This window comes from Vanacampus margaritifer, chromosome 5, assembly GCF_051991255.1.
Source record: "Vanacampus margaritifer isolate UIUO_Vmar chromosome 5, RoL_Vmar_1.0, whole genome shotgun sequence".
Lineage (NCBI taxonomy): Eukaryota > Metazoa > Chordata > Actinopteri > Syngnathiformes > Syngnathidae > Vanacampus > Vanacampus margaritifer.
In genome coordinates this window covers 29,377,439-29,394,389 of record NC_135436.1, presented here as the reverse complement: position 1 = coordinate 29,394,389, position 16,951 = coordinate 29,377,439, and the positions used below count along the sequence as shown (strand labels likewise).

Genomic DNA, 16,951 nt, shown 5'->3' with positions numbered 1-16,951 from the left:
TTTAAACAAATTATAGCTGTAAAATGTATCATATTTAATATATTTTATTTCATCACAGTGGAGTGCACGCCCTGGTGGCTGGGGAAGGCACAATATGCAGGTAGGGAAAAGATTACTAAAAAAAAAAAAAAAAAGATAATTCCAGTGAAGTATATGTCTTGAGTAGTGATTGCAGTCAGTTTACACATTTGAGGCAGACCAGTTCAGTTATACAAACATATTCAACATGTATGCACTTTGAAATACACTTTCAACAATATTATTAACAGAAAATGACAATAAGCTTTGTATCTTCGATTTGAAATGACAAATTTATGATTACTTGAAAAGTTTAGACAGTAGTTATAGGCACATTGATCAGTGGGATAACTTAAAACCACTCAAACAAACTGTTAACCACATTATGGCAAAAAGGGAGTTCGCCAGTAATTCTTTTGGGGAAAAAATGTTATGCATAGAAAAGCATGTAAATTGACTGTAAAGTGACTTCACTTTGAATCATATAAATTTATACAATATATATTACGTATATTTATTTCACAGAATAAAATCTCGACATCAAAGTCCTGTTTAGGTATGAAAGCAATTAGTAGTGCTATAAATCTAAACCATGTATTAGCAAAATATAAGAAAACATCTTGAATTATATTTAAGGCAAGAGAGTAAGTAGGCGGTTGTGGTGGTCAGGGCTATTTGCTTGATTTCGCCACTTGTTTCTGCGTGTCCGCTCCGTCCTGGAACTTGTAGTCCTCCAGGATGGCCTGCGCCGTGTGCTTGCCCGTCCGCTTCACCACCGCTTTGACGCCCAGGTTGTCGATGTTGAAGGCGGCGACGCCCACGTTGATGGCCGAGTTGACGGCGTTATCTGTGGCCTGGCCGGCCGCCGCGCCGTACCTTTTGATGGGGGTAAAGGTGGGGGGGGCGGCGTTGTAGGTGAAAGGCAAGACACAGGGAAGAATTAATATGCAAAGATGCCATGCTGAGAGTGGTTGGGGAGTTGGGAAGAAATATTGTGACGTCATGCAGGATGTTTCCATTACACCTTTAAAGAGTGCATCAACCCGGAAGACCTACCACTAGGTGACTTTTGAATCTTATCAGTTTGCTGTGGGCCCTGATCGCAGTCGTCATGGTAATGAAAGCTGGACTTGCCAATTAGTGGGGGTGAGGCGAGCAGGGCCTCATGACGGCCCCATCAAAACCAGCTCATTTCAGCGAGGGTTTTAAAAAGAGTGCAATGTGAGATGTAATTGTTGGTCCTTGGCGTACTTTTTTCAAAAGCATGTCACACACTAAACCGTGTCAAAGTGTGAACAAAAAAAAAAAGTATCACATGACTTGTACGCCTGTTTAAATTATCACTAGCACCTTCCAGCAGTGATAAATTGCCTTTATTGAGCAGACGTGTCTGCTCGATTAATATGGGGATGAAAATGTGCCTAAATTAGCAGCAAAGAGAGAATGAATTCAGGAAAAACGTCACATTTTGTCAGTACCTCCTATGTGTATTGCTCAAATATACCAATGAAAAATAACTCAAAAACCTGACTTATGATAAATTAACTCATTCACTGCCATTCACAGTTATAGACGTCAAAAATTCATTTGAACTATTTATTGGTGTAACATATTTTTCCATTTTTGTTAACAAGAGTATGAAAACCTAGATTTTTTTTTGTATATTTAGAACAGATATAACATTTGTGATTAATCATGAGTTAACTTTTAATAATCTTTTCTTTTTTATATATATATATTTATTTTTATTTTTAATAATCTTTTCTTTTTTTATATATATATTTTTTTATTTTTAATGATCTTTTTGTTTTTATAAGGAAAGGATTACTAAAAATTAGGGGCGTCAGGCGATTACAATTTTTAATTGTTATTAATCGCATGACTTTACTAGTTAACTCACGATTAATCACAGATTTTATATCTGTTCTAATACTATATAAAAAAAAATCTAGGTTTTCATACTCTTGTTAACAAAAGTGGGAAAAAATGTTAAACTAATAGAAATAGTTCAAATGGTCAATGGCAGTGAATGAGTTATGATCATTTAAGGCAATTTATCTCTTTTCACAAAAGTATGTACTGATTTTAGCCATCATTGCGGAAATGAAATTTGACAAGGAAGACAGAAGAATGTTAAAGAAGCACTGATATTCCACAAAGAGGCAAAGAGTGATTTGGTATTGCGTAGACAAGCTGGAGTCATGCTTGTCGTTAGTGCAAAGCGTTAATTAAATATCTGCGTTTTTGATGCTGAAAATCATCACTTGTTGCCGTTAGGGGGGTCAAAGTGGTTTTGAAGACCCCTAAATCTGCAAAGCAAATTGAAGACGGTGGAAAAAAGGTGAGCGCCACACACAAACACACAAATGGAAGCAAGCATGACGGGACAAGACTGAAAGGAAGTGCCCTACTTGTGTTTCACTGTGGTGACCGTCTCCGATGCCACGCTTGTCGTGATGTTCTTGGCCGCCACTTCCAAACCTGTCCACATGGTGGCGAACCCTGGACAACAAACATAAAACCAAAATCGACTCACTGGCACTCCCTCTATGCAATATAGTTTACAGTTTGCCATTTTGTAGCAATGATACGCTATCCTCCAGTTCATCTTGAAAATGAATGAACAGATACTCCTTTTAAAACAACATAACAAATGTGATTACAATGTGTTTCATTGTTCAATATTTATTATGGAAGGTGAGCAATCAGTGAATGATTCCCAACACAACCACTGTCTATGGAGCAGATGGCAACAGCCCCCTCTGCTGGCTCAAGTAGGAAGTTTGCTGAACGCCTCTCTGTTACAGGTAGGTAGCATCCAGCAGCTTTTATATTGCAATTAAAACCTATTTCAGACCATATCAGAAACAAAAAGTGACATATTAACTGCACCGCTTGGATGAAAGGCGAGTTTCGTGATGCAACACGACATTTTTAATTTGCCGTTTCCTCTGCGTAAACGCAAAGCGAGTTGCAGAAGTCCGGCCACTTGTGAAAACTTGCCAGGACCCCCGCGCACCGTGTGGCATTTCAGTAGTGTTTGCACATGGTTTGATGTGCGGCGGCCCGAAAATGACGAGGTGTGGGTACGACGCTACCTTGCACTCCGCTGGCGGCCACCACCATGGCCCCGTCGATGTTGGAACGCCCGTCTTTGTCTTTGCGCATTGACTCGGGAATGAGCTTGCCTCCGTGCTTCTTGACGTGCGGCGCAAGCTCCCGACCCACACAGCCGGCTACGACGCACACGCCGTCCACTGCAGTGACACGCGAGTCAGTCAAAAAAAAAAAAAAAAAGAGATGACAGCAAAAGATGCGTATGCGTAGAATACGCTCACCTAGAAACTGGCTGACTTTGACGGCGCCGCCAGTGGCCTGCTTGGCGACGTGGAGACCTTTGGTGACGGTGGGGCTGACGTGCGCCGGCTTGTCCTCCGGCGTCATGTGCTCTCGCAGTTTGGACGCCCCCTTGTGGATGGCCTTGCCCGTCAACTCGGCTCCTTTGACCAGACCCCAGCTCAGCCAGGATGCGCCTGATTGATACGTTTTTAAAAACCATGAAGCACATGCCCCGCCCATTTGCAAATTGGAAAGAAGATGTTGGAATTTAAGATGGTAGTTTAAATTAAAACCACAAATGGAAACTAAACTTTCTTTGCTGCTTTAACTATAATTTGTTTTTCTTTCAACATTATACTAAAAAATATATATTAATAACTCTTTGACTGCCAGACGTTTTGAGAAAAGGGATGCCGTGGGTGCCAGCTGATTTAAGCATTTTGACTGATCTTTCAAGGTCCACAGATAATTATGTGTTTGGACTATGGAAACACACATACACATAATGAAATATTGGACTCTCATCTTTCATCAGAAAAAAAAAGTTTGTTTCTACCTTATTCCGTTTTTCAGTAATCAACAATAGAAAATGGTTAGTTTCACCTCTGTTTTGAAACAAACGTCTTTTAACGTCTTTGGCACTCCACCATAGAATTTTACTAAACGTTATTTAACGTTTTTGGCAGTCAAAGAGATAACATAAATTATATTATTATTAAAAGATCCTTTTGTTCTGTTTGTTGCTATCAAGAAAATGTTGATGGTGGTCTTCCTCTTCTTCTACCACCTCTGCCTCATTTTGAGCCAGGAAAAACCCTGCGCAGTATTAAAATTGCGCCTCTAAAATGACTTTTAAAAAATATATATTTTGGTAAATAAAATAAAAAAAATTCCCCAATGAAACAATATTTTTTGTATAATTTTTTTTATGTAGAATATTTAGAATATATTAAGTTTAAATGAATAAATAAATGTTAACATTCTTCCGGCAATTCTTCTTAGCAAGTCACAATGTCCCATCACTGGTGGGCTAAAACAAACCCGTAGGCTACTCATGTTGTCCTTGGGGCTATCAAGTACCTGCTGGCACTTTTTTTTTTTTTTTTTTTTTTTTAAGGACAATGCGCATTATTTACAGCAAAAAGGCATCTGTGTTTGCGGCATCTCATCTTGTTAGAGAGGAGAGGAAAACAAAATGGAATTGGAGGCAATTCACTTCAAAGAGGTGCCTCGTTTACTCAACGTTTAATCATTTTGTGCCCTGCTTAGATGTCCCCTCAACAAAGAAAAAAATAGCTTGTTACCGTGACAGCCAGTATTGCCGGTTATTGAAACCATGACGTTTAAAAGCACGATAAAGCGTCTATCGGCCCGCGCCTATTTACAAAGCTGACGCAATCACCGCCATCTAGAAAGAGGCGAGTCACCGCAATAACCTCACCTGTCAGGATCCCGTTGGCCACCTTCTCGCTCCATTCGGGCAGATTCTTGCCATCCTCCGCCGCCGCGGTTGCCTCCTCGGCCGGCTCCTCCGCGGCCGTCGCGATGGGCACTTTGTTGCCGAGATTCACATGCTCGACGGTCTCATCTGCGTCCTGATGAAACAAACACACGGCACGGCTAAAACCTTAAGACAAGCTCGACGTTCGTCTGCTTGTAACGCTGCCCCAATAATAGCTCCCTTCATGACGGGGGGGGGGGGGGGGGCAACTTGTTACAAAGCTGCAATTGTTTACAAATAAAACAGCTTCTCTTTGTGCTGAAAGCTGCAAATCCTCCAATTAAGGAAAAGTGAAAAGTGCCTACTTGCTGACGCCGGATCAGTTCCATCGGCAAGAAGCCTCACATCAAAAATGACCTTGAGCGGCAGCCGAGGCTCTCGGCTCGGCCCAACGGCGGCTGTTAAGAGCATTAGCGCCATTTTAATGCTCAAATCCCGACAATGCTGAGGCAGAGCGAGCAAGGCTGGCTCACAACTCAAAACAAACTGTCAAAAAGTGTGCTGAGGGACACTGCAGAGGTCACAAGATTTTCTAATTCTTTTTTTTTTTTTTTTAAAGGAGTTCCCAGGTGTCTTAATAGTAATAACATCAAAATATGCCCCTATAGCTCACAAGCCCCGGGGTACTTTACCTGCGTGAGGAAAATGTCACATTTTTGGCTTTTTAATAACCAAATATAAAGCATATGAAAAAAAAATAAAAATCACTGAGTGAGTTTAAATTGCACCCAATTGTCCAAAACATGTTGAAGTTCAAAATGGCATCGTCCAAAATTTCTAAATAAGTAAAGGGCCCATTGACTCCCATTCTAAATAATAATTTTGATTTTTAATAATAATTTTCATGTTTTTTGATGCACCGTACAGTGTACACCTGATGTGTTAAAGTGCTTCCTATGTCCCCATTCTTATACCAAAACAAGAAAGCACGGTTGGGATTGAGAGCTCAGGCCTGTGGACAATATTGCTTTTATTGTCTATAAAGAGCATCAAAAAAATAAATAAATTCAGAGATGACTTCGACATCACATTTCCAATAGTGAGCCAAATTTGGGCTCATTTTACTTGTGTGTCGTAAAAAATAAAAAAAAAAAGTTGACGTTACATAAAGAGTCGAGTACCTGCACTCTGAGGTCCGTCATCTGAGCCAGCAGATCCCGGAACAGCTCTCGGTCGGTGGCGGGCAGCTCTGACGAGAGGACCACGCCCACGAAGTGTCCCGGCGCCGGCGCCATCATGTCAGGGAACATGAAGACGCCGGTGTTGCACAGCATGGCCGGCGAGTTTGACGACATGAGCGGGTACAGCCAGTCGCACACCTGCCAAGAGACAATCTATTAATGGAGTGGTGGGAAGCGACAATGTACACATTCTTCATTACTTTACTGTACTAAATGTTTTCCTGCCAACCTTTTATTTTTTTGTTTAAAAACAAATCTTTCTGCTACTTATAGTGGCAAATTTTTTAAAAATAAATTTTCACCGTCTGCGAATGATTTCATGGGGTAAAAAAAAGGCATATTGAGAGAGGTCAAGAGGTCAAGTCGACCACAGCTGAGTGATGGCTTGATTGAAAATTTGGGGACATCCATCCATCCATTTTCTTAACCGCTTAGTCCTCACGAGGGTCGCATTAAAATGAAAAAAAAAAATCAATCAAATCTTCATTTCTATAGCACATTCCATACTTTGAAAGCAACACAAGGTGCTTCACATAAAAAAATAAAATAAAGAGAACAAAGACAACGAAAATCAAAAAACACAAACCGATTCCCCCCCACCCCGTTCCCTGGAATGCCCCACAAAAGTAGGTGCAGTTAAAAAAAAAAAAATTCACTAAAAAAAGATATGAGATGTAGAAACACTATAATAAATAAATGTAACAAATAGCATCAAGCTATAACAAAAAACAGAATAGAGTAAAATAAATGACAGTTATCAATTAAAAAAAGGATAAAAGGCTAAAAATAAAATGTTATATAGGTTAAATGACAATAAAAGAATAAAATATACAGATTAAAAAACTAAATAAAAAATAAATAAGCAGAAAATAAAAATAAAAGTCGTAATCAATTAAAAAAGTGTGTCGAGGCTAATTAAGCATTGTTAAGTCAGTTCACAACAATAGCACACCTGGAGGAACTTGCTTTGATACATAAAAGTCTGAGCCAATACCAAGAAACATTTTTTTTCTCTTCAGCATAAACACGATGCAAGCTTATAAAAGAGGGAAAATATTTTGTGTGTGGAGAAATTTATTGCCACATGTCTACGATTACACACAACTTTCACTCATGTGACTCTCCACTGTGGGGCAAATTCCCCCTTGAAAAGACTTTTATCGGCCTCCTGACTAGAAACCACTGTGGTTTACTGAATAGTTGCGCAACATTACAGTACAAATTGATTTATGTTCAAATCTGATCTTTTAGTGACTTAATTACATCATAGTCAGCTCACATGACTTGTGAACACGAGACACAACCCACCCCCGACCTTCCCCTAGTCCACGCTCCAAAGAAATGGATGTAAATTACACAAACGTGATCATATTTGATCCTCCCCAACATCATAATTACCTGTAAAAACGCCGGTGGTCTATCAGGGCAATCATTGGTGAACTTGACAAGCCGCAGGTAGCCCGGGTACGAAGGGGCGCTCACGTGCCCCTCAGGGCTCACAAAAAATATCTGCACGCCTTGCGGGATGCACAGTAACTCTTCTCCATCCTCACCCATGCTCTGTGGGGATGACGCAGCGCTGGACGTCCGACTGTAGAATTCGTCGCCCACCAGCGACAGCTCGCCCGACTCGGTACCGTACGAGATGGAGAGGTGGCCGTCGGCCGCTTGGGGAGAGTACGCCGGCGGCTGGTCCCCAAGAGCCACGCCGCTGCATACAGGCGTACCTCCGGGGGGGCCTCTAACTTGATTATCTTCAGCAGGGAGTTGCGGATACATGGCGTGTGCAGTGCCAGTGGCGGTCTCCAGCATGACAAGGCGCGTGCTGATGTTGTCCAGGGTCTCCTGCATCTTTTGCTGCATCTCCCGGGCCGACTCCCAGGAGCTTCCCACGCACTCGCTCCCATGCGAGGGCACGCTGATGGCCCTGAGGAGGTGCTTCCGCCCCTTCCTGTAAAGCTCCAGGGCTTGATGCTTGTCTCCGGCTTCATCTGCCGTCAGAGCCTTGTTGATGCACTCAAAGGCCCTCTTGTAGCCATCTTTGATTACCTCAAGTCTGGCCTGGTCGAATGCATCTTCTTTCTCCTTCTCCATGTCCTCTGAAATAAGACCCTTATTAAATAATTGGGTTAGGACACAGACACCAACATTTGCTATGTTAAAATTAGCTATGACGCAAGGGATATTTAGTAGTCTGGTGTAATTTTTTTTGTAGTGCATGCAGTTCAACTAGCAAACGAGGGTTTTTTTTTTACCAGTTTGCGGAACATTTTTATTGACAATGACTTATCCAGCCCAAACTTTTCAAACTATTTGCCTCGCATTCGCTTCTATGCACAATTGCATGTCGACAGTTCTATAAAAATATCAAAGACAAACCGTTCGTCTGCGCCATTTATTAAGAACGTTTCACTGCGTAGGATTAGCTGACAGTTTTGTTTTCAGCTAGTTAGCGTTAGCTCCCCGTTAGGTCGTAACGGTAGTAACTCACCTCCCAACGTAGCAGCCGGTTAGCTAACACCGCGGCTAACGTTTCAACGTGTAATTATATACGCCTGCACGAATGTCACTTCCCAGGGGTTCGGGTGAATATATTTGAACCCTGACGCAACAGCAACTCAATCAAAAGTCGTTGTGACACAAATGAACTGTGGATGTGGAGCGACACCCGCGTCCGCTTTGAGATTATATTTTATTGTAAAGGTTTCGTTCAGACCGGAAATGTCAGAACAGTGGCAAAATACTTTGATTTCTTTCACTTTAATTTCTTGCTTTTGGTTCCGCTCTTAAATCACTCCTAGGGCTTTTCATTTCAATAATGTAGAGACGCGACGTCAATGTAAATGTTGGTCTGGTAAAGTCAAGGAAAAAATAATAATAATAACGTGTACTCATTTTAATTTGAAATTTTCTAACCAGAAGTCTTCACTCGCTTGGTGACACTGACGATACGTGACAATACAAATCAATGCCGTTTCCTGGCTCTCACCACGAGATGGCAATGAATGAACATTCTCTTGATTGTAAACGTTATATAATTGCGTTAATTGAATGTTTTTTTGCGGAATTATTCGACCATTGCCAGGCAGCAATTGTCAATGCTCAAGTCAAGCTATGTAGAAAGGGGGAAAACCGGAAACGCTGACAATGCACGAACGAAATTGCTTTGTTTCGTCAAGGGGAGTCAATAACGCACATTCTAATGTGACAAATGTGAGTGTTTACTGTTCCAAAGGGCGAGAAAATCACTGTTTTCTTTTTTTAAGAACTATTCTTCATGTGACTTTTGGTTTCAGGCGAAAGAGCCGAGCAAACTCAAGTTCGTACGTTACCCTGCTACCTGGCCTTGAAACCACCACTTCCTGTGGTAGAAAACGTCTCTGGTAAGTTCTGTATTTTGAATAAATGAACACATGCTTATTTTTATTTTAATATTGTACAAACTCCTTCCTTCTGTTTTGTAAGTAAAATGAATATTTGTTGAAGTTACCACATACAAGGTGAGTAATAGCCTTGTAAGCCTGCAGGGGGCGTCAAATCCCTGCTCAAATGAATGTGGAATTAAGGAGAAATGTATTGTCTGCTTGGTTTTCTTTCCCCTTGAACAAAACCTATTTATTACCCTTGTATATTTCTAGAATTATGCATGGAAGCTATTAAGTATCCGTACAAGTACCATGATGTTATTTATGATCAGCATTATGTTAGGCGAATCCCAGTAGTAAAAAACATCTTTCTAATTAAGAGCGGTTGGTCCATAAGTCTTTTATTATCATTTATTTGCCTTTCAGGTTTTTTTTTTATTTTTTTTTTTTACTAATGCCAAGTCACAATGGAAAACCTTTCTCTTCCTTGCGGCAATGTTTTATATTTTGTTATTCAACGCACATTGCATGCTAGAGTTTGAACTTGCATCAACTCTCCTGTTATACCGTAGGTCAACTAGATTTTATTTTGGTATCTTTAAATGTAATAATATATATCGACACGGCAATTATTTTAGGAGGGTGACGAGATATATATATATATGAAAAGTTAACCCATGTTTAGGTCGTTTTTGGAGAAAGCCGCAACCATCCTCAGCAGCACATAATGTAGTATGTACAAAAAAAAAAAATCCCATTTAGTTGCTTGGAAATAGTTGGCTTTCTGGAGTGCCTTACCACACACCAATTAAGAAATTAACCTAGTCAACCGTTGTGACCTGCCAATTTTTAACAATATGTCTGTGAGCGAGCGAGCTGTTCTGAATTTTGACAAATTGTGTGTCACAGTTTGGCTAATTTTATATACTGTAACGCCATTCGTTTAGGGTGTTAGGGAAGATCTGCCATTTTTTAGTCTCAGTCAAACTACAATGTCTGAAATGCTATCGTTCCAAAACCAAAAGCTAAGCAGAGCAGCATAGACACCTGGTATGGTAACGATTTCATATTGTGAAACAAAATGCATAATATGCCTCCAAGCAGTGATTTTTAACTGATTCAGCAAACATTTTTGAGTGAGGCGCTGACATCCGAATTGTCAGAATCAGTATCATCTTTATTGAGCAAGTATGTTAACAATGGTTCCCACCTTTCTATTGTTGCCAAGACGTGGCCCATTCCATGTAAGAACAATAAAACTTTTGTTTCAAATAAATAAAAAATCCTCTGAAAATAGGCTACATGTACCGTATGTAAAATCTTTAAACGCTGTTTCAAATTAGTTTGACATACCGCCAGCGATGAAGGCCGCTAGCCAATGGTTGAGCTGCACTGTTTTTGTTTGCAGCGAGTAGACCACAAAGTACCCCCCCCCCCACACACACACACACACACTACAACCATCAAAATGGGTCCAGTTGAGAATCACTGTATCAAAACACACATTTCTCTCTCTAGTGGTGATTTACGACACCATCGCTCCGTTGTTGTTGCTTCCTGTCAAAAGCGACCGCCTCCGTGCGACCGCCGCCGCCGCCGCCGGTTCTTTTAAGTGAAGCCGCCTGTCCGAATTACGTGACGCGAATGTTTCGATATCGTCTGGAATGACCCGATGATGAATGAGCGATCATTGCGGTGACAAGTGGCTAATTGTGAACACATGCTCGAGCAAAGGAAGCGAATAGTATGTCAAACTGCTGTTTGGTTTCATTTGTCTGTGAATGCGAGGAAAGAGACACATTTTGTTGTAATTTCTCAAAAAGTGGCCTCCACTCAATTTTGCAAAAGATGATGAGACCTTCAATCACGGTTACTGCTCATTGGTTAGCAAAATGTTCGGCCTCTTCATTCCTGTATTTCGAACCCAGTTATGTCTGTGGTCCACGGTGCACGTACCTCACCTCTGTCCTCAAGTCAGCTGGGAAAGGCTCCAGCTCACATGCGCCCCTTGTGAGAATGTACTACTTTGAAAACATGACACTGCATGTGATTGCATTTTGTAAATAATGTTCATACAGTATTCACTGAGAAACGAAGGAAAATGTACAAAGTTGTGCTTGAAACACAGTTTAAAATTTCGGCTATTTTTAACCGTGACATCATCATCCTCATAAATATTTTGTGGTTTTATGAGACAGATCGGTCAGGGGGCCGCGGGAAGATGGATGTCAGCAAATAAGAAGAAGAAGAAAATGAACTTTTGAATGAAGAAGTTTCGCGATGCTGAAATCTGTTTTCAATTGAGCTTTTTCTCAAAACATTTGGGCCAAAAAGGGACCGACCCAAGACTCGGGTCAATTTGATTGTTCTGTTTCTATTTTCTGGGCTGTTTCATACAAAACAATACAGCTTTATCAGATGTTTTGTGTAAACAAAAAAACAAAGTTTGGTCAAATTGACGCAAATAACAGATGATACTATTTTCTCTTTTCCCAAAAGCTTTGTGCAAATTCTGTTCTTGCTTTTTACTCAATAATTAATTAGCCCTCCATTCATTTCTTGGACCTTGTGTCCTGTTCAGGGTTGCCCCATTACATTCCAGCTAATGAAAGGAATAGAGACAGACAATCCACACTGACATTACTGAGTGAACTGAAGCTGAACCCACAGGCGAGTAAACGTTTCATTAAAAAAAAAGCCAATGGAAAAATCACAAAAAAAAACATTGAAGATGATGAAAATTAAATCAGAGTTAGCAATTAGCTGATGCATACATACACCTTTATGATTAAAAAACAAAACAAAAACTTTTCAATGTTGTAATAGTGATCCTGTATCTTCTTGGTTTTTAAATTGATATGAAAATTTTGCAGTACCATACACCATAACTAAATATAACTCCGTCAGTTTCAATTGAAGACGAAATTATGTGGTCACAAGAAACATCATAACATGCAGTAGGCAAATAAAAACAATAGAACTGGTGATGTTTGAAGTGTTAAAAGTCCCTCTGGAACTTAAATAGTGTCCTCTTTCACGCCCTGAAGATGCTTTCACACACACGTTCCTGTTGCGTAACGAAAGTCATGTGATTTAACGGTGCTCCTGGACGCACAAACAGCATTTTCCTAACCCGGGTCCAACTTTGTCCTCACACTTTACTCACCACATTTGCAAATGTCTTCCAGCAGCAAATTCGCGGAAGGGAAATTCTTTCACTGGTGAAACAAAACAAAATAAAGAAAAGATGCCACTAGAAATGTATGGTCCACAGTGTATCCCAACAGGGCCTCTTCAGGTTTTTTTTTTTTTTTTTCGTGTGCGGTGAAACTAAAAATTCAAAATGTCACTGATTTTTGAAACCCTTCTAAACACTAACCTTCTCGCAAAAAACGCATCAAAACCCTACATAAAAAGAAACCCTATTCCAGTATTTAAGCTCAGTTTGAAATCCTAACCATATTCACAAACCTCTTTTGAAAGCCTAATACAGTCTTTAAACCTGTCTTTCAGATTCTGGCTTAAAACTGAACTTTGAAACCATAATGCAGGTATGGAATCGAATTCAAAACCTTAACTTGAAACTCTAATCCTCTTTTGGAAATCCTCTTTTTAAAACAGCCTTAAAACTACCGAGTCACAACACCCCGATTTCTCCTTTCCTGCACGTTGTAGAGGTTTCCCTCCTCCACCACACCTGATTCAAATGATCAGGATCGTTATCGGGCTCCTGCAGAGCTTTCTGAATAGCTAATTGTTTGAATCAGGTGTGCTGGAGGAGGGAAACATCAAAAACATGTAGGGGTATGGTCTCTCGGGGACTAGCGTTGGTGACCCCAGTCTTGTCGAAACCCTGACCTTGGCTTAAAACAACTTTGACACTCCAATGGGATTTTAAAACATAATTTAAAACCCCAGCTTTAGACTCTAGATTTTTATTTGAACCCTAACCCTCTCTTGACACTCTACTTTGAAACACCAACCTTCTTTTGATACACTATTCTGAAACCATAACCCTGTCTTTAATCATTCATTTAAAATTCAAATTGTAATTTGAAACCTTAAAAACTTTTGTGAGTTTATTATTATTTCAGTTATTAAAATTAACAGACCCAGTTCCATGTATACACGGCACTACGGTCACTTTCGCATCGTCCATGTCCCTTTTAAAACCATACCGTTGCGCAGTAAAGACTTCTCGATGGCACAAAGTTTGACCCGGGAAGATGATTTATGTTTTCTGAGGGAAATCGAAACAAATTGCAATTTAACGCATTGTGTTCCAGTTGAGTTCCACCTTTTTAATGCTATGATATCATCCAAAGATGTTCCAAATAAAAGTGTAATGAAAACTCAACTATAAATCGTACGCACTCCAGCGAGATGAATAATGTAAACAAAACAAAAATGAACATAATATAATGTATAAGGGCTCTTTAATCTTGGTTATGAAACTTGGTTGAGAAAGCGCTCGACAAAGAGAAAGGAACTTTTATCAGCGTCCGGCCAGTAAAGCTGCCTCCCGCTTATGTGATTTATGAGCAGAGTTCTTCCCGGCTACTTCCCCAGATGAAACGAGGACCTTCTGTCTGGAAAAACACTTTGCCCCCGCGCTCGCTGAGGCGTCTGCGCGCAGTTATGCTAAATACATGAAATGAAGTCCGACTAGTATGAAGCAGCTCATACACCGGGATGCTCAAAACATGCGTGTAAAAAGTTAGAAAGAGAGCAAGTCGCACAGAAGTCATAATGTTACGAAATTCCCGTGGGCGAGCCGCCAGCGTTTGCCGACGTGACCTTGCCAGCTAAAACACGCCGGCGACACTAAACTGAAGTATGTTTGTCGTAAAATGAGATGTGCAGCAACGCATCGGCCCGATGATTGAATATTTGGCTTTTTCCACAAGGCTTGTTGTAGCCCGCTACTTTTGGGGGGCGTTTGACTTTCGAAACTTTTACATAAAGTGGCGTTTTGCCATACAAATGACGTAACAGTGTTTCAAGGTCCGACTGATGTTTTGATTTGAATTTGAAAACATTTGAGGAACAATCACAGTGAGCTCATCCCACTTCACAAGTAGCAGTTTGGCAGATAATCAATTCAAATTCTTCAAATTCACTGCTTTATAAATAAAGATGACTTGATTAGCCGCTACTGTTAGCCAGCCCATGGCCTCGGGCTAACGCCCACTAGCTGCTCTTGTTAGCTGCTCTGGCTAACTGTGGCTTTCTCGGTCTGTCGGCGTCACTTGCAGCCGTTCTCTCCGGCTGCTGAGTCGCCGTCGCTCGCCAAGATGCCAGCTCGCTCGCGCCAAATAATCGGCGGTGGTCTTCAGAAGTGTGGTCTCTCTGAGTCACCACAGCGCTCGTGCTTTCGAAATGCACATGCTTCGGCTGCATTCTGTTATTCAGAAACATCAAGTGGTGAACTTTAAATTTGAAAATTTCTTAACGTTTTAAAAGAAAACATGGAGCACAGATCAGAGCTAAAATTTCTTGCGGTGGGAACAGCTTTCGGGGAGAACAATTTCTAATGTATAATATAGGGATGTCCGATACCATTTTTTTTTTGATTAGTACCTGTAAGAACATTCACTCTGGAGTACTCACCGATACCAAGAACCAATAGAAATAGTACAGACGCTCCCCTACTTACGAACATTCGAGTTACGAACAACGGTACATACGAACATTTCTGCGCGTACGGTATGTCGAAAAATGTTCGGAAAGAAATGCTGTAAGTTCGATTTTGTATTGCGCGTAGTGCTTCTTTCCGCCGCTAATACCGACGATTGGCGCTGTGAGAGCTCATTGGAGGCTGAGCAACGTGGCGAGGAGGAGGAGGAGGAAGAAAACGCCGGTCCCCATGAAGCAGGAAATAACTTTTGAAGCCGATTCCAGCGACGACGAAAAATCTCTCATGATATAAAATCCTCCTCTTCCTCCTCCTCCATCATCTCCTTAAGCATCGAGTACATCTTCCAAAAGTAAGTTAAACTTCATTTTATTTATCTTATTACGTACATGTACATACTGTGTGTGTGTCTCTCGCGCTCTCTCTCACAGTACTGTACGTATTCTCTCCATTTTATTAAGTTTTTTTCAGTACAAACCAATGCAGGTTACTTGTACAAGCCTTAAACATACTTATATAAACCTCCAATATACTTATATAGGCTTTAAACATAAATTATAATACAAAATATAGCACTGAAGCAACTTACGAACAAATTCACCTTACGAACGATCGTCCGGAACGTAACTCGTTCGTAAGGTGGGGAGCGTCTGTATACATAAAATTTTAATTAATAAACACAATGGCAAATAATTGTGAATAATTGACGATTCACTGATGTGTCAAACGTGTCAAGCACCAACTAGTGGAAAGGAAGACTTTTGTTGTTGTTGTTGTTGCTGATATGGGCATCCTCGCGCCTCGAGTAACCGTTACCTTGAAATAAGGTCAGATGCCGTGCCTGGTATTGATACTCACCCATCACCAGGCTAATCTAGCCAAAAAAAAGACACCTGGAAACAATAAACATGGGGTTAATAGTCAAACTAGCAGTACATATTAAGACATGATAGAAAAGGTGAGGTGTCAATGTAAATAAAGTCAGTTCATGACCGATGAGCAATTTGATGACAGGGATTTGTACTAAAACCCTGGAAAATGGCCAACGGCCATCCTTGAGGGGTTAACACGAAAACCCTTCAATCAATCTCTAAACTTTGGGGGATGTTAAAGTCAAGCGATTTGTTTCCGACATAAATCCCGTCGCAAAGATGCCGCTTGTCTCGACACATCAGTGAGCGGCTGGAAAGAATTTCCCTTCTCTTTATCTCAAGGCTACCATTTTCACGCTCAAGAACACACACACACACGTCATGCAAGAATGCGGTAAATTGCCGAGTCGACCATGCCGAGAGAAAGTACCTGTCGGGGCGTTTTGCTGGGGTCGTGCACGCTTCGCCCACGCGTTGTGCTGCAGGAGCTCCGAAAGGTGAAGACGGGACAGACCCGTGTCGTGCGGTGTTTCCATTAACAAACGATGACTTTGTGCTGAATTTCATTTAAAATTGAAATGCAACTTCTTCAAGCTTTTTCGCTCTCTCGCACCGACAATCGCGGGTACGAGACTCTTTGTGTGTGCAGTGCCAAGTTGTGATAACGTTGTTGCTTTATTCTGATGTATATTCAATTAAGCGTTTCAAGACAGGGTTAGAATTTTAAAGAAGGGTTAGGATTTTGGGATATTTGTTTCACATGAAGGTTTTAAACCTGGGTGAGGGTTTCAAGACAAGGTTTGTGTTTCAAAGTAGGATTTCAAAGACGATTAGAGAGTTCAAAATAGGGATTGAAATGTGGGTTTTTCATTTCGGATTTCAAATTAGGGTTTTAACCCAGATTGAGGGTTTCAAGACAGGATTAGGTTTCTAAATGAGGGTTTGGGTTTCAAGTTGGGCTTGAAATTTGGGTTTTAAACCAGGTTGAGGGTTTCAAGACAGGATTAGGTTTCTAAATTAGGGTTCGGGTTTCAAGTTGG

General features: G+C 40.8%; 2 protein-coding genes across 3 annotated transcripts in view; one reads left to right on the top strand and one right to left on the bottom strand.

The window, feature by feature from the left end:
- Positions 1-28: 28 nt before the first annotated feature.
- On the bottom strand, positions 29-8,717 carry spartb (spartin b). 2 transcript variants are annotated; one of them, XM_077565229.1, is made up of 8 exons: positions 8,531-8,717; positions 7,438-8,138; positions 5,980-6,177; positions 4,799-4,952; positions 3,357-3,551; positions 3,117-3,275; positions 2,430-2,520; positions 29-894 (listed from the first exon to the last, which is right to left on the bottom strand). In XM_077565229.1, the coding sequence occupies exons 2-8, from the start codon at positions 8,131-8,133 to the stop codon at positions 690-692; spliced, it is 1,698 nt and encodes a 565-aa protein (XP_077421355.1). In that variant the 5' UTR covers positions 8,134-8,138; positions 8,531-8,717; the 3' UTR covers positions 29-689. The 2 variants fall into 2 exon arrangements, with proteins under 2 accessions (XP_077421355.1, XP_077421356.1); XM_077565230.1 differs by having other exon boundaries at positions 743-2,327.
- A 290-nt stretch (positions 8,718-9,007) lies between these two features.
- Positions 9,008-16,951, top strand: part of frem2b (FRAS1 related extracellular matrix 2b) — a 152,844-nt gene continuing 144,900 nt past the window's right edge. Inside the window, exons 1-2 of the mRNA XM_077565663.1 lie at positions 9,008-9,252; positions 9,336-9,422. The gene's annotated coding sequence lies outside the window, so the exon portion shown is untranslated. The remainder of the gene's footprint in view (positions 9,253-9,335; positions 9,423-16,951) is intronic.

Coding starts and splice junctions, on each gene's coding strand:
- spartb (XM_077565229.1), bottom strand. CDS start 8,133: ATGGAGAAGGAGAAAGAAGATGCATTCGACCAGGCCAGACTTGAGGTA. Junction 4,953..5,979: donor TGACGGACCTCAGAGTGCAG/GTACTCGACTCT, acceptor TTGTTTCATCAG/GACGCAGATGAGACCGTCGA. Junction 3,552..4,798: donor GGCCAACGGGATCCTGACAG/GTGAGGTTATTG, acceptor CGTATCAATCAG/GCGCATCCTGGCTGAGCTGG.